The sequence below is a fragment of the Rhinolophus sinicus genome, linkage group LG02, assembly GCF_036562045.2.
Source record: "Rhinolophus sinicus isolate RSC01 linkage group LG02, ASM3656204v1, whole genome shotgun sequence".
Classification (NCBI taxonomy): domain Eukaryota; kingdom Metazoa; phylum Chordata; class Mammalia; order Chiroptera; family Rhinolophidae; genus Rhinolophus; species Rhinolophus sinicus.
The window spans coordinates 171,892,270-171,915,175 of record NC_133752.1 but is presented as its reverse complement, the minus strand read 5'-3'; the positions used below and the strand labels follow the sequence as shown (position 1 = coordinate 171,915,175).

General features: G+C 42.4%; 1 protein-coding gene across 1 annotated transcript in view; it reads right to left on the bottom strand.

The window, feature by feature from the left end:
• Positions 1–22,906, bottom strand: part of PLBD1 (phospholipase B domain containing 1) — a 59,590-nt gene that overhangs the window by 781 nt on the left and 35,903 nt on the right. Inside the window, exons 7-10 of the mRNA XM_019744731.2 lie at positions 7,186–7,386; positions 6,939–7,079; positions 2,240–2,425; positions 1,459–1,565 (exon numbers count right to left, since the gene is read on the bottom strand). Of these exons, the coding sequence (XP_019600290.2) occupies positions 1,459–1,565; positions 2,240–2,425; positions 6,939–7,079; positions 7,186–7,386 (635 nt within the window). The remainder of the gene's footprint in view (positions 1–1,458; positions 1,566–2,239; positions 2,426–6,938; positions 7,080–7,185; positions 7,387–22,906) is intronic.

Here is a 22,906-nt window from a genome sequence, read left to right as displayed (position 1 = left end):
AAACACTGGATTGCAGCAGATCTTGACCTTCGAGGGGAAAGAAGAAAATGGCTCATAACTTCTGATTTTCCCTGTATTCAATATGGCTACAGAGAAATTATATTTTTAAAGTACATCCTCAACAGAAACTTTTTTGATGCAAAACTGGCAGGCTCCTTTTTCCAGAAGAAAGTAAAATTTGAAAAATGGCAGCTTGACTTGGATGGATTCTCCTAGGTAAGGCAGCAGAGGTAATTTGCCTGTATACTGGATTTGATATAACACTTTTCAGAGACTTTATTAAATGTTTGCAAATACCATTGGAAACAAATAAATACAAAGACATTGATTGGGGCTTCATGTGTGCCAATGTCTATCATGTCTGTCCATTTACTATTTTGTTTCTTTTTACATTATGTAACATATTGAACGTAATTAAGGCTAAAGTTTTGCCATCACATAGCTAAAAAGTACGGTGAGTTGGAACTTAGACTACTCAAATAAAGCATCTCCTATTTAGGCATTAGATAGAAAAAAATGTGTAGGATGGTTTGCATTCTTACAGTTACAGAGCTGAAGATAGAACAGTTAAGTCCACTTCCAACAGATTTCTTCTAGAATTTAGGATGGGTTGCAAGTGAAACGACACATGCCCAAAGAAAAATGTGAAAGAATGTGGTATAATGATTCTCTCCATTATCTAAAATGGCTAACTCAGACCTTTGGACACCAGTAATGTCAGGTAAATTTTTAACAACCAGCTCTCTGAGGAGAAAAACGCCCTGATTTGCACTGTTTGCTGATTTCCATGGTGTAAATACTCCCCCACGGCTGATTTCAAGCTATCGCCACAAAGTTAACGGATTTTAACTGGGCCTCACAAGCCTATATGAGCTGGCTTCAAACCACCACTGCAAACATACTAATAAGACACATGATGCACTTACCAATTCTAACGTAGTAAAAACCCTTTAGTTCTTTGGCATCTGATCCAATAGTTGTTCCTTCAGCTAAATTCAATTTCTGTTTACTGTGCAATCACACTGCTCTCAGTAATATGGTCTTTGGACTTTGGGTCAGTCTGATAAAACTTTAGACATCAACATTATCACCATCCTCATCGTAATGTATATATTTTCAAATAACCCACGAAGTACTAGTCTAAACGTTTTATAGATATTAAATGTTTACTTTTCACAACAACCTTATGAGGCAAATACTGTTGCTTCCATTTTACAGATGAGGAAACGGAAGCATTACAAGATTATGTGATTTACTAGTAACTGGTAGAGCACAAATTTGAAGATAGGCAACGGGACCTACCACCAGAACAAAGCAGAATCCTGAATTGAGTGAATGTTTAGAAACATTGTGCGTTATGCCACAAAAACCTTTGCAGCTTTGCCTTTAAATAGGCGTAGGTGCTGGTGGAATAGTTATGGTTATGGTGACTATGAAAAAAACAAAAAGCCAGGCTACCTTTGTGTCATAGCAACCTGCAGGACTTGGGTTAAGTGAGTTCAGGTCCTCCCGGCAGCATATGGTATTGCACGGATCACCCTTACTGTAAGGATCTTCCTTATAATCTAGGAAACAGAGATGGGGACAAGAGTGAGTACTGGCTGTTCTGAGATAACACGCATCCACAGAAAGCTTTTAGGACCTGTTAAAGCCTAGGTGATCAGAGAATATATACCCCAGAGGCCTCTTCGGCCCAGCCTGCTCCCAGATACAGAAGTCTCCTTTGGCTTGTACTAGGAAGGGGCAACTGCAAGTCCCCTGCTCCAGGCCCAGCCTGCTCAGTGAAGAGTGCATGGAGGAGAGATAACAGGATAAATGTGCATCAATTTTTTGTTAACAAAATAAATACAAATTTGACTTTGATACTGTTCATCAAATATATTTCTGAATAATTTTTGTTTTATTGGCTGCTTTTGTTTTTGGAAGGAAACCTGTGTGTGGGGATGAGGGGTTGGTTAAAAACAAAGTACCCTACATGGTACTTATTTCTTTTGTGTTTTACGTATAATTTTTCAATTAAAAAAGAAATCTGTAGAATCTTCTTCCCTTTCATTTTATAAGGGACCAATTCTATTTGTTGAGTATAAAATACGTATAGTATTAATAGAACACTAAATACTTAATTCAATAACTTCTTATAATTCCTTCTAGTACAGAGATGATAAACTTACATGGATTCTTTATCCATGGGGAAGAAAAGGAGTTTTGAAGAATGATTCTTGAGAAATGTGCTACGTACTGTTGTATCGCATGATATATTTCATGGATGCCATATCAGTCACTTTCCCTTGGTCACGCCGGAAGATTCTGGCTCGTGGAGCCAGGTCATAAGAGTAGTCCAAACCCAGCTTCTGCACTAACATTGGATAGCCGCTCCAGTTGAAGATTTTTTCATGGAAAGGAATGTTGTAGGAGGGCCAGTACCCTGATTTGGAATGGAAGGGAAGGAAAGGTGGAATTGACGGGGAGGGAGATAGAAAAGGAGAGAGGGAACAAAAGAAATGTTATTAATGAGCCTTTTTGAAATCTGGCACAGGTGTGTACTTACAAAATGATATTACATAGAAAATAAAACTTTGAATGTGAACCCTGGTGATTAAACCAATCCTTATAATTTACAGAATTGGTGTACCACTACATTATTCCCCTGGGGGAAAAAGCATCAGAATTCTTAGGTTTTTACCAAAAATTCTTAAAGCAATCGATTAAGCAGAAACATAACCTTATTGTTTATAGAGCAAAATGAAGTCTAACACAAAGTGGTCTGGGGAGCTCATGTAAGTGGACCTGGTTAGTGAAATAGCTGGTTTCCCAATGTGGCCCTAATGGAATATGCCAGGTGCCAGGCACAGGAGAGTGGAAGACCCCAGTGCTGTTGGGGGTCAGGAAACCTGAATTCTAGGCTCACGGCTGAATAACTAGATCCCAGACAGTTAACCTTTCTTTTTCTTTTTTTTTAGTGATGGGAGGAAAAAGGAGAGTCCATAATACAAGGGCATTGGAGAGGATCGTTAAGGTTCCAGCAGGCTTTCAACTCCTTTGACTCTGAGCATTCATAAAGACTCAGCTTCATTCAAAGCCTCAGAGTGTGCCAAAGCCATAGAGTCCATTAGTCACTAAGCATGGAACACGTGACAGCTCTAGTAAAACCAACATTTCAGCCACTTCCCAGATTTTCGTGGCCCGGGTAATTGCCTATAGGATAGTCAGTGAACTTCAGGACATCTCCACCACTCAGAGATTAATTTCCTAGCCCCATAGTCTCTCGGCCCTTGTCTGCCTTTCTCCCTTCTTACAGTGTTATAGGATTCCCTATTCAGGGGTGAGGTTATTGAGACAAAACAAATGATAAGACGTTCAACCTTGCTGATTCTTGGAGCCAGGGCCAGCATGAAGAAGAACCGAGATAAAGACACCGTTGAAATTACAGGCTAAAATCCCATTTATTGCTGCAACGTATCTGGGTTGTATAGACTTGGGTGTTAAAGTGCCTGGATCTGCAGCTTGTTTCTGCCATTATTAGGTATGTGACCTTAGACAAACCGTGTTTGTCCGAAAATAAAGACCTAGCCGGACAATCAGCTCTAATACGTCTTTTGGAGCAAAAATTAATATAAGAACCTGTCTTATTTTACTATAAACTGGGTCTTTATAATATATAATACAGTATAATATAATGTAATATAATATAATATAATATATATATAATACCAGGTCTTATATTAATTTTTGCTCCAAAAGACACATTAGAGCTGATGGTCCAGCTAGGCCTTATTTTGGGGAAACATGGAATTACTTAACCTCTTGTGCCTCGGTTTCTTCATCTATAAAATGAACAATGATAGTACTTACCTTATAAGAATGACTATGGACATTAAATGAATTCAAACAGATGGAGTGCTTACAATAGTGTCTAATACTTGTTGAGCATTAGACGGATATTAACTAGAATTACATTTCTCTATGTGAACATCTCAAAAACAGCTGCTTTATACTTCACATTTTCATGCAGTTGCATGATTTACAAAAGCATTTAAGATAGTGTGTCTTGTATCATTTCACAATTCCCTGATGATGTAGAAGTATTACCTCCCTCCTTAAAGAAGGAAGACACAGAAGTGCAGACAGGTCAAATGCCTTTCTTCTGATTAAAAGCACCGATAGACATTCCACAGCTATTTTCAAATGCTAGGAGGTTTTCAGGACTTTAGTTTTTTAATGCCTAAATGATATCACTCAATTATTTGTGCAAATCACGTTTCTTTCTAAGTCTCTTTTCCTTGGAGTAAAATGGTAGCAATACTACTTATCTGTAAGTATGTTATGAAGATCAAGCAAGAGAACACAAGTAAAAGGTCCAGAAGAGTGTCTGATATACAGTAGACAGTTAATTTAAGTCTCTGGTCTTTCATCCTCTGGCAACAAAGAAAAAAAACTACAGACAGATCAGCATGAGCATTTTTTTTAGTCTCAGGTGTGGCGAGCCAGCCGCCACGAGTCGAACGGTTCCTGACAAGGGGAGTGGGAATGAAAAAAGACACTCACACATATGCTAATGCGGCCGGTCTTCAGTGGTCCTGAAGCACCAGGTTTATTTTCTCTGCTGAATTTATACCTTTTGAGTACGTGTAAGCTCACAATCACAAAAATGCATTACATCATTAACAGATGATTTTTAACTTTTTCCCAGAAACTTACATAATCATTGAAACTCCCCAAAACGATTGTCCCATGACAGAATCCATCAATTATCCTGATTAGCATCACTATGTCTTGAAACTGGCCGTTCCCACCTCATACCTCAAATGGCTTGTAAGCACCCTCCAGGTGCAGGCAAAGACAATGCCGCAGGAGCAAAAACCGGTTATACATTAACTGAGCCATTAAGGCTTGCAGTTAGCTGTAACCATGGCTCCCCACACTCAGGGTAGTTTACTTCATGGATCTACGAAGGGCGTTACAGAGAACCTGAATCTACCATTCTATAATCAGCTACACTCCAGAAGAAAAGCCGTGGGTAACCAGCCCACTTTAACCAGCATCTCCCTCTGGAGGCATGCTGTTATTGTCAAGCTCTTAGGAGCTGGATGGACCAGCCTTCAAGGTCAGACCACTAGGGTCTCAGTATTGAATCGCCATGCTAACCAAGTAACCGACTAATGATTTGACTCCCCAGGTGAATTTTCCTACAAGAGAAGGAGGAAGGTCTGCTACTTGGTAGGCTCTAATCTGCTTGACAATTGACGTTTCCACCTTAATTCTGTTTTATGAATATTATGTGCATTTAGTCAGTGTGAGCCATTCCCCTAGATGGCTCACTCCAGGTGTCATTACAAAATCAATTTTGGGAACTAAGTATCAGGCCCTGATCCCCAGGGTCCGTACCTTATTTTGGTTTTGGTTTTGTTCCTACTTATCAGCTGATCTATTTCAGTAGTTTCCTAAGTAGTCTCCTATCTTCTCCCTGCCCTGCAGTCTATTTTCCCTTTTCAGAAACCCCCATATCCTAAAGGATAAAGGCTAAACTGCTTCGCAGGATATACAAGGTTGATATTTTTCCTCCACTACCTACCTTCCTCTTCACAGCCTTTCCTCTAGCTGTCTTGAGCTAATAGTTTCTCAGTCACACCACAGTTTTCATGCTTCCACTTGTTTGACCCTGTTCCCTTGTCAAATTAGTGAGCTCCTTTTTGGGCCTTTAAACCTCCACTCAGACATCATCTTCCCTTTTATTTATTCAACAAATATTCAGTGATGATTTACTGTGTGTGCACGATGTTTGATGCAGGATAACACTACTCACTATGTGTTAGCAATGCGCTCAAGAATTTACAAGAACTATCTTAATTGTCATTACAACCCCGTGAAATTGTAAAGGTCTGCAATCCCACATCCAGAAATTCATGGGGGCTAGATGTGTTTCAGAATTCAGGATTTTTCAAATTTTAGAGCAGCGATGGAATGCATGTGTTAGATACGGCATTGCTGTCTCTGTGGGGAGCACCTCATAATCAAAGATACTGATATTTCTGTAGCCTAATGTATAAATAGTCTCCCTAGAGGAGAGCAAATAAACACTATAAATAGACAGTTCAAGTTAGCTTTTGCTACCAAACAAGTTCAGATCAGGTCATATTTTGCTACCAAGGGAGCTAGGACAAAAACAAACAAACAAATAAATAACATTTGGTTTTAGAGTTTTGAGGTTTTGAGATTATTCAAAAATTACAGCTAAGTGACCGTGGACCTATACCATTACTATTGTGTTTTACAGATGAAAAAAGTGAGGCTTGGAGAGAGTAAATCATTTGCCTGAGATTTTGAGGAGCAGAGGTTGAAATCGAGGCAGTGTGACTCTAAAACCTGGGCTTCCATGCCTGGGCTACATTCTTGCCCCCCAGAACTGCCCTCTCTGACCCCTCCCACTCACAACGGCTCCCTCTTTGGTTTCACCACTGGGCTTGGTGAAACCTGGTCACACCAGAGCTTCTCACCACTTTTCACTTTCTAGTTTCTAATGGCTGCTTTATGTGGTCTTGCTTCCCTTACTAGGCTGCGAGTTCCTAAAGGTCAGGGATTTTGTACCTCGTCTGCTTCTCCAGTCCGTGGGCCAGCGTAGCACTCCCATAAATATTTACTGACTTGAACTAAAAGCTTAACTTGGGAACCCAGGAGAGGAGGTAATATTACAGCTGTGAGAAGTCATAAGATGGCGAAAGCCTCCTTTGTCCCAATCTACCACATAAGAGCCTGAGGTGCAGGTTTTACACGTTGTGCTGAACATGGTAATTCCTTCCCAGTATAACCAGCTATGGCATTCCCATCCTTTCGTCCCAGCACACCCTCCCTCATCAGACACGCACACACCAACATTCCCCACCGTATACGCAGACCCACACATACTCATCACATTCCAACTTCTAGCATGAAGAAAGTACCTTTCCGTAGAACGTCAGTTTGTTCAGAATATTCTACATACGAAGGAATTTGCTCCACAATGTACAGAGTGCCTGGTTCAAGGCTGCAATTCAGCTTTACCTTCTTCAGGTCCAGGACCATGTATTGATTGTTATAGGTGCCTGAAATATCGGGAGACATGAAGCAGGCCATGGGTATGGCTTTACAGGTTCACGTGAACTCTGAACATAGGTACATGCCTAAAAGTTATTCTGCAGGGCCACTTACCGGAGTTGTAGTTTGCAAAGATCTCTGCCCACTGCTTGCCATCACTGGCCATCATATTGGCCACACGGACTCTTTGCCAGGCCAGGAGAGACTGAGGTGTCAAGAGATTGAGTAGGGTTTTATTAAACACGCTGTTTGTGGTCTGCAGCAATATTAAACCACTGCTAAGAATGTAAAAGTCATCCAGAGACTCTAAAAACCCTACAGGAAAGACAAATGTACAAATCAGCATACATATCAGCACAGAGCTTTACATACATAATGCATTTTACAAAGAGTTTCGGTTACTCTTATCCTTGATCTGCAGAAGCCTCTCCCGACTCTGGCTACCCTCTGTGGCAGCTCCTCAGCTGCTACTTAGGAAGGTGCCAGGGGGCCTTAATCCCCGGATTCTCCATTGAAATTTTTTGATCTTATGATTTGGGATGCCAAGAATATATTAAATCAGAATATTCCAATTTCCCAAAAAGATGAACAGAAATAGATCCCCATTTGCTGGGCAACTTTGCAGGACAACTTTAAATTAGGGCGGAATATTAGCAGGGTTCATTATTGAATCATAAGACTACGCGGATGCCTTCTTTCTTCTCGTTCTACTTTTCGGTATTTTCCAAGTTTTACATAATGAGTCTACGTGCTTTTTATAAATATAAAAAACACATTTATAAAAATGAACATGGTTTTCAAACTAGGATATTGACCCTGGGGGTCACTGTTTTTATAAATGTTAGCGGCAACACAGGAAAATGAGGGAAGCCACACAGATCTTTTTTAAAGGCCTATTTTGTGCTTTATACTGTGATGAGTACGGTGGAATCAAGGCGAACCTGACACAGCTGTAACAGAGAGAGGATGTATTGTCATCAGCAAATAACAGTGATGGACACGCTGTCTATACTAAACAAATGAGAGACAAAGGGCCCCCACGAGATGAGCTCCTCAGTGATGAGCTCCTCTGGGGCTTCACAAACTTCCCCCTTTTAATACCATTTTGTCACTTTTGCCATATCTGATTACTACCTGTACTATTGCTTACTTAATATTTTTCCTTGAATCAACTCTTTTTTCAAACTTAAAATACTTAGCCTTGTCACATATAATAATATCCAGGGAACTATGGGTTTAACGTTTTGGGTTCTTTCCCCACAAAACCAATACATTTAAACAGTAAGTGTCTATGACCATGCCAAAAAGACCTGTCCGGGAACCACCCAATACCACCTCACTATGCCTCCCACACCCTGAGCAACACCAATGTAGTCCAGCACTTTCATAATAGGGAAGAGCAGGATGAGGTTCAGAGAGCTGAGGGAATCTGTTCAAGATCACACGGGCAGCTCCTGGCAGACCTGGGCCTAGAATGCTGGTCGCTGATCAGGCCAGCGCTCTTTCCGCTAAGTCTGAACAAGTGTGCTCAGCCTTCATGGCCCCCTCTCTTCTGGCTTACTGAAGCCTGGAGGAGGAGAGCTTCCTGGAGGAAGTGGACCTGGAACTGAGTCTGAAGCTTCTGTAAGCATTGACCAGGTCGAGCGCAGGGAGCATTACGGGTAGGAACAAAAATATGAACAAAGATGCACAGTAGGAATAGCTATGGCATAGGAGATTGGACGTTTGGGAAGCTGGGGGCAAAGAAACATCAGAAAATGTATCCATTGATTCATTCATTCATTCATTCACTCCACAAGCACATGGATCGGTAGGGTGGGGTCAAATAAAGGGAGCACCTGAAGCTAAAGGTAAGACTTCAGAGCATGCATTTTAGTTCCCTGCATTTCACTTCCCTGAATTGCTGCTAACAAATTTGGCACTTCTCATTTTGCCTCTGTTCCTTAATCCCTTCCTCTGGTAACCTGGGACTAAGTGGTATTCTGCTCTAACAGTCTACTTTTAATTTCTGAGTACACATTGAAAACAGTGTACAACTAACTCATAATGAGCCCCACCAGGCTGTTATTGGCCTATACAGAGGCTTGTATAAAGCAGAGAAGGCTGCACACTCCAGGGGGCACAAAGTTTGATGGCACCCTTGAATGAAATTTTAATGGGCAACCCCTCTGGGAAGATACAGACTGGACACAGGACTTGACAAGCAAAGTGTGGGATGGATTTCATAGACCATTCATTCACCTTTTGGGCTGGGGTCATTTTGCACTGTTCACACTGTACAACCACACTTGGCAGTCTTGAGCAAGCTCTCTGGAAAACATCCCTGTGGGGCGGAAAGCTCTGTTTCTGGCATGATACGCTTGCTAATTCACTCCTTATTGTAGCAACCTCTATGGCCACAAGAGGGCAGGTATTCTTTAATAAGTGTGAGTGAGTCATACTAACATATAAGTAGTCTTTCCTTTAAGAGGGAAGCTGTTTATTAAAGACGGGAAAATGTAGACCACGCAGAGTTCTGGAACAAAGAGGATGAATGAGCTTGCAAAAACTTCTAGTCAAGGATGCTAAGTCTATAGTGTTGAGTTTAAAGTTTAAAAAAGGAAAAGGCTCAGAGAGGGGAGAAAGTCCTGAAACATTGCATTGTAAGAAACAAATGTTCTTTGACTATGTAAACTTATCTTTTCATTTTTTATCTGTCTTTGGCAGTTCTGGAAGGAGGACTATGTTAGATCAGGAGAAAGTGAAACACTTCAGTATACAAGCCAGCCTGCAAATAGTAAGCTTCTTGCTGAACTTAATTGAGAAATAAAAGGAAACTCTTAAAGTTAATAAATTATATTTCAAGACTTTAAAAAATCACTTGAATCACAAAAGTAAACAGTGATTATTTAGACCTATTGCTCAGTCTCACCCAGAAATGTTTACCCTTATTAGCCTATAATGTGCATTTAACATGTACTCATTTGTCCACCTCATGCATTCATTAGGTGCTGCAAAGCTCCAAAGACCAAACACCCTTCTGCCTTACAAGAGAGTAGACTCAATATTGACCAAGGACATGAATAACGTATAACTCAGAGTAAGTGGTAGGAATCATCATTGTGAAAATAGCTGTGCTACTTTTTTTCACCCCCTCCCTCTTATCCATATTCTCTGCAATATGACTTTGCAGCATCTTCCATCAAAAGGCGTTTCCCCATCTCATAAATCTGGGCTAGATTTCAAACTGGCTTCATCTGAGAGAATGTGCCACTTCTGAGTCTAGACCTCAAGAGATCTTGTACACTTCTGCTCACTCTCTGGTAACCCTGCTATTGCCTTGTAATCAAGCCCCGTCGCTCCCATAGCATGCAAGCTCTTGGTGTCTAGGAAGAGAGACCACATAGAGGAGGACGAGTCATCATCTCAGCCAAAGCCAGCCTCTAGCCAGTCACCCTCCAAACATGCAAGAGAGTTCATTCAAGAAAAACAGAGCTGCCCGCCCAACCCACAGCCAACCACAGATGCATGAAATGTGCCAGCTTAATCATCGAAAAAGAACCACTTAGCTAACCTGTGGACTCAAAAGCAATAATAATCACACATTGTTTCCAGCCACAGTTTTGAAGGTTATTTTTTACACAGCAATAGCTAACACGCAATAACAGTAATCCAGTTATACAACTATTTTGTTCTGAAATGTCCTGCTGCTCTTCGATTTTAACACAGAAGGATGGGGCACTTTGGGAACTCCCTTTTCTTTCTTTCTGTTTTTTTTTTTTTTTTTTTTTTCCTTAAAAATAAAGCAACAACTTGTGCCATACTCAGCCTTTCTGCTCAGTTTCTTCCCACTGCTGAAGAGGGACAGCGTCACTTCTCAGACCTGTGGACAGCACCGAACGGTGGTGAGCTGTCTGATTTCTCTAAGCCAGTCTGACAGTCAGTCTGTAAATGTTTTTTAAACACTTACTATATCCCAAGTCCTGTGCAACAGTTCCCAGCCCAGAGACTGTATCAGAATTCCTTCAGGAACTGTTTCAAAAGGCACCTGCCTGGACGGCCCTCCCTGCCCACCCCTGCTCCCCTCCGAGTCTCCACCAGGACCCCTGCTCTAAGGTCGCTGTCTGCAGCAGGAGGACCTTCGGCTTCCTCACTCTAATAAAAGGAATCTTGCAGGCATCCTGTTATCATCCCAGGGCACGAAATCCTACAGCCATTTATTTTTTCCTCTCTACAATGGACCCAATCTTCCCACCTTCCAGCATGGCATCTATTTGCTTCTCTTCCTGCCAAGATCCTAACTGGTACCAATCAATCTCCCCTTCTCCTTCCAGTGATTATTCCTCTACCAGGTATTAACTGAGGACATCTCGGCTTAATTCTGTAGGAGGAATGTGATCAATGGACGATTCAGACTATTATGTATTCAAACACCCGAAGTCCATGCTGTGGAGTCTGCGTCTCCCAGAGTGGTCCACTACAGGAATTAGTAGGTGTCATGCGGGGGACCCTGCTCGCTGCGCCATTTGTCATGCGGGAGATCCTGCAGGGTCTCTGCTCCCGCTCCCCATACAAGAACGCAGGATATGGTGAGGCCAAAAAGGAACACCCACGGAGCCATAGGTAGGGGAGTCATACCACTTTATTCTCTCTGGCGGCACTATACTCTCACTGGAGGCTGGATACACACTGTCCGCAAACCGCCATCCACGCTTGCCAGCCCAGCCGCCATCTCCTTGCTAGCCCCATCCTTCTTCTCTTTCTCTTCCTTCGTAGCCACAGCAGTTATATTGTGGCCAATGGCTCACTGGTTACAGCTGACGGCCAACTAGCCACAGCTGATGGCCATGCAATCACAGTTGGCCATTTACTACCTGAGCCAGCACCTGTCTATGTGAGGCCGAGAGCCTGGAAACTACTCTCTGGGGCTCCGCCCCCACACTCCACCCCTACAGGCTCTCGCCTCACAATCTACGCGACAAGCGTCTTCCATGAGGGGACCTGTGCGAGGAGCCTGGGGGTGAATGCAATATCCTGGACACAGCCAGGCTCTCTGGGCACAGCCTGGGTTTCTCAGGGCACCACCAGTGGTTCTGGGCACAGCCAGACTTCCTGGACTTCTTAGGGTACCACCTGTCTTCCCGGACACAGCCAGGGTTTCTCAGGGCACCACCAGTACTCCTGGGCACTGCCAGACTTCCTGGACTTCTTAGGGTACCACCTGTCTTCCCGGACACAGCCAGGGTTTCTCAGGGCACCACCAGTACTCCTGGGCACAGCCAGACTTCCTGGACTTCTTAGGGTACCACCTGTCTTCCCGGACACAGCCAGGGTTTCTCAGGGCACCACCAGTACTCCTGGGCACAGCCAGACTTCCTGGACTTCTTAGGGTACCACCTGTCTTCCCGGACACAGCCAGGGTTTCTCAGGGCACCACCAGTACTCCTGGGCACAGCCAGACTTCCTGGACTTCTTAGGGTACCACCTGTCTTCCCGGACACAGCCAGGGTTTCTCAGGGCACCACCAGTACTCCTGGGCACAGCCAGACTTCCTGGACTTCTTAGGGTACCACTAGTTTCCCCGGGCACAGCTAGGATTTCTCAGGGCACTGCCACTCTCTCTGGGAACAGCCACACTTCCTGGACACAGCCAGGGCTTCTCAGGGCACCACCACTCTCTGTGGGCACAGCCACACTTCCTGGACACAGCCAGGGCTCTCAGGGCACTGCCACTCTCTCTGGGAACAGCCCGACTTCCTGGGCACAGCCAGGGTACCTTCAGGGCTCTACTACTCTCTCTGGGAACAGCCCGACTTCCTGGGCACAGCCAGGGTACCTTCAGGGCTCTACTACTCTCTCTGGGAACAGCCCGACTTCCTGGGCACAGCCAGGGTATCTTCAGGGCTCAGCCACACTTCCTGGACTCAGCCAGGGCTCTCAAGGCACTGCCCCTCTCTCTGTGCCTCTCAGGGTACCCTGCTGGAACAACAGCGACTCACAACCAAGGTGCTTACATATTCTCAATGGCGGCCAGTCAAGAGACAAAAGCAAATATCCCCCAGTTCCACTAACAACAGTTCCCAAACAAACAGTCAAGCGGTCCATTAAATTAGGGATGGAAGGCAATTCCCCATAGTCCATAGTCATTCACCAGGGCTGTCCTGGGGGTGAGGGACGACCTTGACCTCACCCTCATCTCCCACGGAGGACTCAGCAAGCGTTACCTCCTGGGACTATAAGTCCTGCATCCGGGCTGCCTGAGCAGGAACTTCCCGGCCCACAGGGCTGCAACGACCTTTGCTTTCTCCGGCCTGTGCTGGTTGGGGAACCGTCCACATCTTTCCACCTCTCCACGGGGCTCCATCTCTCCAGCAGCTGCATGGCTTTTCCTGTGCTGGTGGGAGAACCGTCCACGTCCTCCCACCCCTCCACGGGGGTCCAGCTCTCCGGCAGCTGCTCCTCCTGGTCTTCCTCAGACTGAGTGTTCATACACACAAACTGCTCCACCGTCCTTTGGAGAGCTTTGGCCGGCACCATATCCTGCCGACTCGCCATGTGTCATGCGGGGACCCTGCTCGCTGCGCCATTTGTCATGCGGGAGGCCTGCAGGGTCTCTGCTCCCGCTCCCCATACAAGAACGCAGGATATGGTGAGGCCAAAAGGAACACCCACGGAGCCATAGGTAGGGGAGTCATACCACTTTATTCTCTCTGGCGGCACTATACTCTCACTGGAGGCTGGATACACACTGCCGCCCAACCCACAGCCATCCACAGATGCATGAAATGTGCCAGCTTAATCATCGAAAAAGAACCACTTAGCTAACCTGTGGACTCAAAAGCAATAATAATCACACATTGTTTCCAGCCACAGTTTTGAAGGTTATTTTTTACACAGCAATAGCTAACACGCAATAACAGTAATCCAGTTATACAACTATTTTGTTCTGAAATGTCCTGCTGCTCTTCGATTTTAACACAGAAGGATGGGGCACTTTGGGAACTCCCTTTTCTTTCTTTCTGTTTTTTTTTTTTTTTTTTTTTTTTCCTTAAAAATAAAGCAACAACTTGTGCCATACTCAGCCTTTCTGCTCAGTTTCTTCCCACTGCTGAAGAGGGACAGCGTCACTTCTCAGACCTGTGGACAGCACCGAACGGTGGTGAGCTGTCTGATTTCTCTAAGCCAGTCTGACAGTCAGTCTGTAAATGTTTTTTAAACACTTACTATATCCCAAGTCCTGTGCAACAGTTCCCAGCCCAGAGACTGTATCAGAATTCCTTCAGGAACTGTTTCAAAAGGCACCTGCCTGGACGGCCCTCCCTGCCCACCCCTGCTCCCCTCCGAGTCTCCACCAGGACCCCTGCTCTAAGGTCGCTGTCTGCAGCAGGAGGACCTTCTGCTTCCTCACTCTAATAAAAGGAATCTTGCAGGCATCCTGTTATCCCAGGGCACGAAATCCTACAGCCATTTATTTTTTCCTCTCTACAATGGACCCAATCTTCCCACCTTCCAGCGTGGCATTTATTTGCTTCTCTTCCTGCCAAGATCCTAACTGGTACCAATCAATCTCCCCTTCTCCTTCCAGTGATTATTCCTCTACCAGGTATTAACTGAGGACATCTCGGCTTAATTCTGCAGGAGGAATGCGATCAATGGACGATTCAGACTATTATGTATTCAAACACCCGAAGTCCATGCTGTGGAGTCTGCGTCTCCCAGAGTGGTCCACTACAGGAATTAGTAGGTCTCTTAAAGCTTCTATGGAGGGAATATAAAGAAGGTGGGTTTATATTTCATCAGCATTTTGTTATCATCCACATCAAACATGAAATTTGTTTTTCTTCAGTGATGCATTATTTAAGTTACTTTAGATTATTTGTTTACTGTTTTCTGTCTCTCCCATAGCATGTACGCTCCATCAGGACAGAGACTTCTTCTGTCTTGTTCACTCCAGCACCAAGAAAAAGAATTTTTCTGACACATAGTAGGTGTACAATAAATCATTGTTAAATCTAAAGAAGAAAGAGAAGATGGTGGTGACTAATATTTACTGTGCACCTACTACACACCAGATGCCTTGCTTTATAGAAGGATGGATACTATTATTTGATCTGTACGAAACAGCGCTTAGATGAGTTCTTATATTTTAAAAATATGTTTAGCTATTTAAAGTGAATAAACAGCACCATCTGGAATAAATATAAGACTAAATCTCAACACATTTCCACTGTACCATATGCCTGAAAAATGTTATGGGAACAGATATGTAGTCATACAAATGGCAACAACAGTTAGACACAATGGTGCAAATGCAGTAGAAGCAATTCCGGAGAGAGTGAGTCATTGGGAGTTGTATGTGCAGACAGGGAGGAGCTGGAGAAAAACCCCTTAAGACCAATTAACCAAGAGAAGTATGGAAAATAAGGTGGGATTTCTGGAAAGACAATAGGGAGGAAGCTTCCTGAGCTAGGTGGGGAAAGATGATCAAGGCAGGTGTGGCCTGGCAGAAGCCATCAATGTTCTGGGATGGTGACAAGAGGACATAAAGAACAAAAGAAAGGTACTTAGGAAAGCAGAAAATTAAGTGCTATGAAATCTATCTATAATCCTTTGAAATAAGTGCCCTAGTTCTTTTCCTCCTTTGGTTCTACTTTTTAAAGGCAAAAGGCATGAAATTTGGCATAAATTGTTTGTATAGATTTCACCTTTATGACCAAGGTATCTAAGATAAAAGAGGTAATGTAAAATTAATAAAAGTAATAATACATTAAAGCTATTTATAACATACATAGGCAGTTTTATAACCTAGGAAAGTAATAACATCATAGATTACGAAGGAAACTTGAGTAAATTCTCTTGGGGTTTTGAGGCTATTCTTTTTTCTTCTTGTGCACCTACTTTCGAGTATTTGAACTTCCAACAGGAAAAGGCTGAGCAGTCTTTGCTACCTAGACCAGGAGGGCTGTCAGAATAAGAAAGGATGGGCTTGGACCCAGTGTGAGAATCACGTAGGACCCAGTGTGTGAGAATCACGTAGGGTGCTTGTTACAAACATCCCAGCCCAGATGAACTGAATAAGGATTTCTATGGATGGCACTTAGGAATCTCCACAGGCGATTTTAAGTTTACAGGGTATTGTATGAGTGTGTGGGGGAGGTGATGGGATGTCTGGCTGTAATGCAAAGTCGGAACACGTGCACGCTTGCTGAGACACACTAAGCCGGCTCCAGAGAGCCTCCCTCACAGATAATAAAGCTTGAAGCTTCAGCCTCACAGGGATCATTACTGGAATCTTCAATCAAAACACTTGGAATAGGTTTCAGCTTTTGTTCCCACACAAGAGCGTCATCCACCTGGCATGCTAGGAGGCCCTTTCAGTTTTAACCATTTAAACTTAAATGCAAACTAAATCATTTCTGGAAGAAAAAATGGATATTTATAGTCAGATATATTGTGTTTGAACCCCAGGCTCCAACTTCTGAGTGGTATCATTTGGAGCATGCTATTGAACTTCTCTAAACCTGTTTCTTTATGTGAAAAATGCAGCTACTACCCTCTTTGTTAGCTTTTTATGAAAATTAAATGACATATTAATAAACTGTTTAGTATCGTGGCAATCAAAATGCCAGTCATATAAGTAGGAACTAAACAAATATTATTTTGTGTCTTGTTTTTTAAAAATTTTTTATTTCAATAGCAAATGAGCACAAAGAAGTTTATAGTAATTTATTTAAAACTTGGGTGCTGCCTAATTCCCATAAAACAAGTTAGGTCCAATTTTGTCATTTAATATCAGAGTGGCTACAAAGGATTAGCTTCGAAGTCCAACTCTTGTGCCGAACATACAGGTCTGCATCTGAAATGTCTCGATAACAATTCCTAAACATTTTGGACTCTTGTTTTTAAATCAAGGGTATAAAAGGGAGGGCAGCACGAATAGAAAACAATCTCTTAGGAAGCCCTCACCTCCACCTTTCACTTCATTTCCCCCTTTCTCCCTTTGGTTCCCACCATGTCCAAATCAGGTCATTCAGGACCACCTTCCTTAGGGTTTTCAGAGCCGCAGGCAAGTATGTTTTTCAGGGCCCCTGCCGATACCGGGGGTGCCAAAAAATGTATACACATGACTTGCATTCATCGGTATATATTGGAAGTGTATGAGATATATTGGTATGTATTGAGTATTACAATTTTAATACATATTTTTCCGTTCTTAAAATGTGTATTCTTTTTTTTTTGGCAATCTCTGTATATAGACAAGTTGATTAAAAAATACATTCCAAAATTCATGGGCCCGTGAGGAATAGTGATTTACCAATGAAGAAGTAGAATAATGGGTAGAGAAAAGTACTTATGTATTTGTCTGTTGTCCAATCAGCCAGTGCATGTGAAGATTCCTTATAGTGTCCAGGTGCCATCTCTTTGTATTCTTTATCAAATGCAGGGTTCCTGGATAATTTTCTATCTCCCACCATAAGAAAAAGGTAGCAATACTGTTGTTATTCACAAAGCCATGACTCTTTGTAATGTGTTTGTACAGAAACAACATAGATTTCTTGGCCTCTAGTTCCCTACCACCACTTACTTAATGACTCTGCTATGTCTATCGTGCCACTGGTGAATACTGGCTGCTAATGACTCTTTCAAAGATCACTACTGTGATCTGTTAATGATGACCCCAACTGCAAGTTTTACCCAGAGTGTTAAGAGAAATGTGAATGATAATTCATTTTATGGTCATTAAAGTTAGATTCAGAATTTTACAGCAGAAACATAGAGCAGTGTATATTTCCAATTGTGTCTTCTCTTGGACTCTTTAGGCCTTCATCCTTGCATTCCTAGAATGTGATGTCTTTCCACACCCCCACCTGTCACACACCCCCACCAGTGGGCAGGATAGGTGGGAAGACTATGGGCAAAGCCAGAAGACCGGCTCCAACTGTATAGGAACTATCTATGCAGCTTAAAACTGACCCGTGGGAGTGGGAAATCACCTCATTTACAGGAGTCATGAGATCTGTTAAAAGGCCCATTTGTGTGATGGAGCAAGGTCCTCAAAAGCCCTGGTAGGGACCAGGCCCAGCTCTCCTCTGAGATGAAGTGACCGCCACAGGGGCCAGCAGAGGAGCACACAGCGTAAAGTTTACTTGTCACTTCCCTCACTGGCCTTAGGTGCTGTAGAAGAAAGTGGCACTGCAGTGAGAACACAGATGAAAGCTGAGGCCTACATACGTACTTAAGCCCAAGGGTAAATGTGACCTTTGATAGCTCAGAGCCCTGAACATACACTGTGTCTGACTGACATGAGAATAATCCAGCTCATCATGTTACCAACATTCTGTCAGCTCAACCATGTAAAAAATATACTCTGAGGGCCAGCAGAAAGTATCTACTCACAAGGACCACCTCATAGGCCTGAGAACCAGAGCTACTTGTGGCGTCTTGTAGAACTTGTCTGTGGGTGTGGGTAGAGGAAAAAAGTTCCCCCAAAAGGGAGATACAGAAACCAGGACCCATATGGGTCCCTGTCTGAGCTTGGCCCCACCTGGATGGCTTTGCCATGCTGGCTGGTCTTGGGCACTGGAAAGAAATGTAGACAATTTCTGGAAAGGTGCTTTCTAAATCAGATACACATGGGACACAGACTAGGGCCAGGATGCCCCAGTATTCTAGCCTGGCTGGTCTTAGAGTGCTGGAGGCACTTAGAAAATTTTGAGGAAGGCACTCACCTGGGTTTAAGGGTGGTGCTAAGGTTATCAGCATGGTATACTTTTGGTATACTTTTGATTTCCTCAGGACATTTCATGTTAGCATCTTCAGGTGAAATAATTTCCCCAAGGGTAAAGAGAATTCCTACTCTGTTTTAAAAAACTGACTAAAAAACACTGAGCCTATTAAGCTACCAAATCACTTAAATCCTTTCTAGATTAAGATGGCGGTTATTCTATTAATTTACTTCCTTGACTTAACCACCTCTATTTTTATGGAGTCAGTTGGGGCTTTGATGAGCCCAGAGCATGAGATTGGCTTAGATAAGGCTAGGTGTGCTGGAGACAGTAAATCCTTTTGTAACACTGTTGAATGGATTGTGAAGGATTGCTACTGTTCCTTCTATTCTCCCGTGCTGGAGTATAATTGTGGGAGTGCTCTTCTGGCAATTCTTATTAGGTAATTATCCCTCAAGGATTCTGGCTGGGACAACAGGAGCACACAGAAAGTTGTGATGTGCTATGGTATCTCAGCATCCTATTTGACATTCTCTTTTCTTCTTGGAGATGGATATCAATCTCCCGCCCTTCCCTTACCCCCATACATTGATTGACCACCTGCAAAACATTATGTGGTTTGAGTCACCTGGGTTATGTATCAGCCTTCTAAATGTTCTGTTGGCAGCCTCTCTTGTCCTCCTTTCAAGGGGCAGATAATTCTAAAATGCAAAACTCTATTAGTACCACTACCACTTGTTACTTTAATGGTCTTGCATTACCCTTCATTCCCTCTCTCTGTTCTCCACACTTTCTCTTGTCTACCGGCCTTTACACACGTTGTTTGTTGCACATGGAACATTCTACTTCCAATTATCCCCAATGACCTGGCTATTTTTCACTTGTCTTTTGTTCCTCACCTTAAATTGTACTTTCTCGTGGAAGCTATCTCAACAGCTCCAAGCTAGTTTTTCCTATTCTTACACAAATTATACTTTATTAATGTTATTTTTTCATTTGTCTATATTTTTCACCAGAATGCAAATTTTGTTGGAGTAGAAATTTTATCTATCCTGTTCTCCATTGTAAATACTTTGCCAGCACAATTTAACAGAAAATTGTTGATGAATGAATAAATTATATAACATTTACAACTTTATAAAGTAAGCATTATGTTGACCTTATTTTACAAGAAGAAAACAGGTTCACAGAAGTAAAGTGGTTGGATTTCATATGTTGAGGAACAGTTTTAGCAGCTTTCCAAACTACCTTTTTCCTTTTTGGAAACCTCAAAAAAAAAATAGAGGTCATTTTGTCTTGAAGTTTTAGAGTTTTTCCTGACAATCATCTTGGTGGTCAGAAATACATCAGGAGGGTCCTGATGTATTTATTGTATAAGTATGGATAGGTACATATGAGACCTTCAGAGTTACCCCTATCTTTAGTACAATGGTATCTGTACCATCCCAGTTATCATCAGCTTTAACATGTGCCTCAGCCAAGTCAGGAATGTTTCATGGCTTGATCTGTCTGTTCTGACTTGGCAATTCTTTATGTCCTCATCTGTATCATGAAGAGCCTCCAGGTCCTGCCCACTTTAATACAAAACCAACCCCACACTTCTAATCCACTCAGTCAGCCATGGCATTCCTGCACCAAGGAAAAACCAACAAGCCGTCCAGTTCTGTTCTGGGATCAACAGCTCCTATGGCATGATGTTCACGGCAAAGCCTAGCTCCATATTTATTGGATGAATCCAGTGTGGCAGATCCCTTAATCAAACAATTCTGTTAGTATAAATAAGATTCTACATGTATTTTGTATTGAGAACAAAGCTGTCCAGTTAGAAAAAAGATGAATCACATTGCTCCACTGGTTCCTGTTAAAACACCTTGGGGTTAAAAAAAAAATTACTTTTGTTCTCTCTCAGTTTAATTGCTTAAAAGAAACTATTATTTATGTATTTATCTACCCTGAAAGGATGCATATCCAAATGTTAACAGTCATATGTTTCATAAAAATCCCCCAAGTCCTACCCCATCACTACCTTTGGATACAGGACCAATAAGACCGTGGGAGAACACCCTTTTGCAGAGATTTCAAAGAGGTGCAAGTAACATTTGAACATTGCATTTCATTGCAAATAAGAGGAAAAGTAAGGACATCTGATGGGCCTCAGTCTCTTGCTGTCCTTAAATTATGCTCTAAAGGAACACAAATGAGCACAGAGCGAGGAGTCCCCAGATCGACTCAATACTAAAACAATTAAGCCAACGATGACAAAGAAGAAACCAAAGTGGTCTCAAAGGAAGGATCAGATCACAAGGACAGAAAAATACTGAGCTATGTTCCTGGTCAGACTCCCTGATAGGACGGTGTTAATACTCTCAGGCGCAATTATACCACAAGGGGCAATAATACTCTGATAAATATAACCATGGTAGATAAATATGACAGGTGGTTGGTAAAACCACCCTGTAAGTTAAAGATATCTAATTAATGGTCAAAAGTGCCCAGATCACATCCTCCTTCGATTCTTTTGGGTGGTTGATAAGAATTTTCCCCTTGCCTTTGTTCACGATGTTCCCCGAAGAGGTTGCAAACCTGCAATTGAGGGGGCAATTCACCTTCACAGATATGCTTTCTTGGGTTCAAACAGTGCGTTTTGTTTTTTAAATCAACATTTCTCTCTTGAGAATTTGGAGGATCTGGAGACACTGATCTCCCCACTGCATGGTGACAACAGTCAGTGGGAGCTGAGCAGTTGGCCACCTTTCAATGGGTCGTGTGTTTCCTATAGTTGTTTCAATTGTATTTTCTTCTACCAGTCCCCTTTATTCATTTACATCGTCTGCCTGTCTTCTTTAGGCATAGGACTTTGCAAGCCCCTACTCTGCAGAGATTGTCCTTCCCATCCATCTCTACCTATTCTAATCCTAGTCACCATTCATGATTCATCTCAAATGTCAACCTATCTTTTCCCCAAGAATTGCCTGTGAATTCTCCCTCTTTTGAATACACACAACATTCCTCACACTTCTTTTGTAGCATACACAGTATCCAGTAATAACATTATTCTTACCTGTATTGTACTTACCTTGTTAGTGTAACATTTTTGATTTTAAGATTTTTTATTAAAATATAGCTAACATACAATATTATGTTAGTTTCAGGTGTACATCATAGTTATTCAACATTTATAGACCTAAAGAAGTGATCATCATAGTAAGTCCAGCAACCATCTGACACTGCGCCACACTATCACTATATTATTGACTATATTCTCTATGCTGTACATTACATCCTCATAACTTATTTGTTTTATACCTGAAAATTTGGACCTCTTATTCTCCTTCACCTTCCCCACCCTTTTAAATTTTTCAATTATAGTTGACATTCTGTGTTATTTTATATTAATTTCAAGTGTACAGCATAGTGTTTAGACATTTGTATAATTTAAGAAATGATCCCCCTGACTAACCTAGTAGTCACCTGGCACTATACATACGCATTCCCATATTATTGACTTATTCCCTATGCTTTACTCTACATCCCCATGACTATTTTGTAGCTATCAGTTTGTACTTCTTAATCCCTTCACCTTTTTCACCCTGTCCCCAATCTCCTCTAATCCATCACCCCAACAAATCTAATGCCTATCTGATAGCGTACATAGTTATTACAATATTATTGACTATATTTCTTATGCTATACCCTACATCCCCATGATTACTGTGTAACAATCAATTTGTACTTCTCAATCCCTTCCGCTTTTTCACTCACTCCCAACACCCCTCCTATCTGGCAATCATCAATATGTTCTCTGTATCTACTAGTTTGTTACTATTTTGTTTGTTTATTTTGTTCTTTAGAGTCCACATATAGGCAAAATCACCTTGCATCTGTCTTTCTCTTACACTCCTCTCAGCACAGTCACTGCAGATGGCAAGAACCCATTCCCTTCCATGGCTGAGCAATATTCCGTTGTATATATGTACCACTTCCTCTTTATCTATTCTTCCATCTGCAGACCCTCTGGATGCCTCCCCATCTTGGCCATTGTAAACAATGCTGCAATGAACATATGGATGCACACGTCCCCTCGAAGTAGCATTTGGATTTTTTTCAGATAAATACCCAGAAGTGGGATT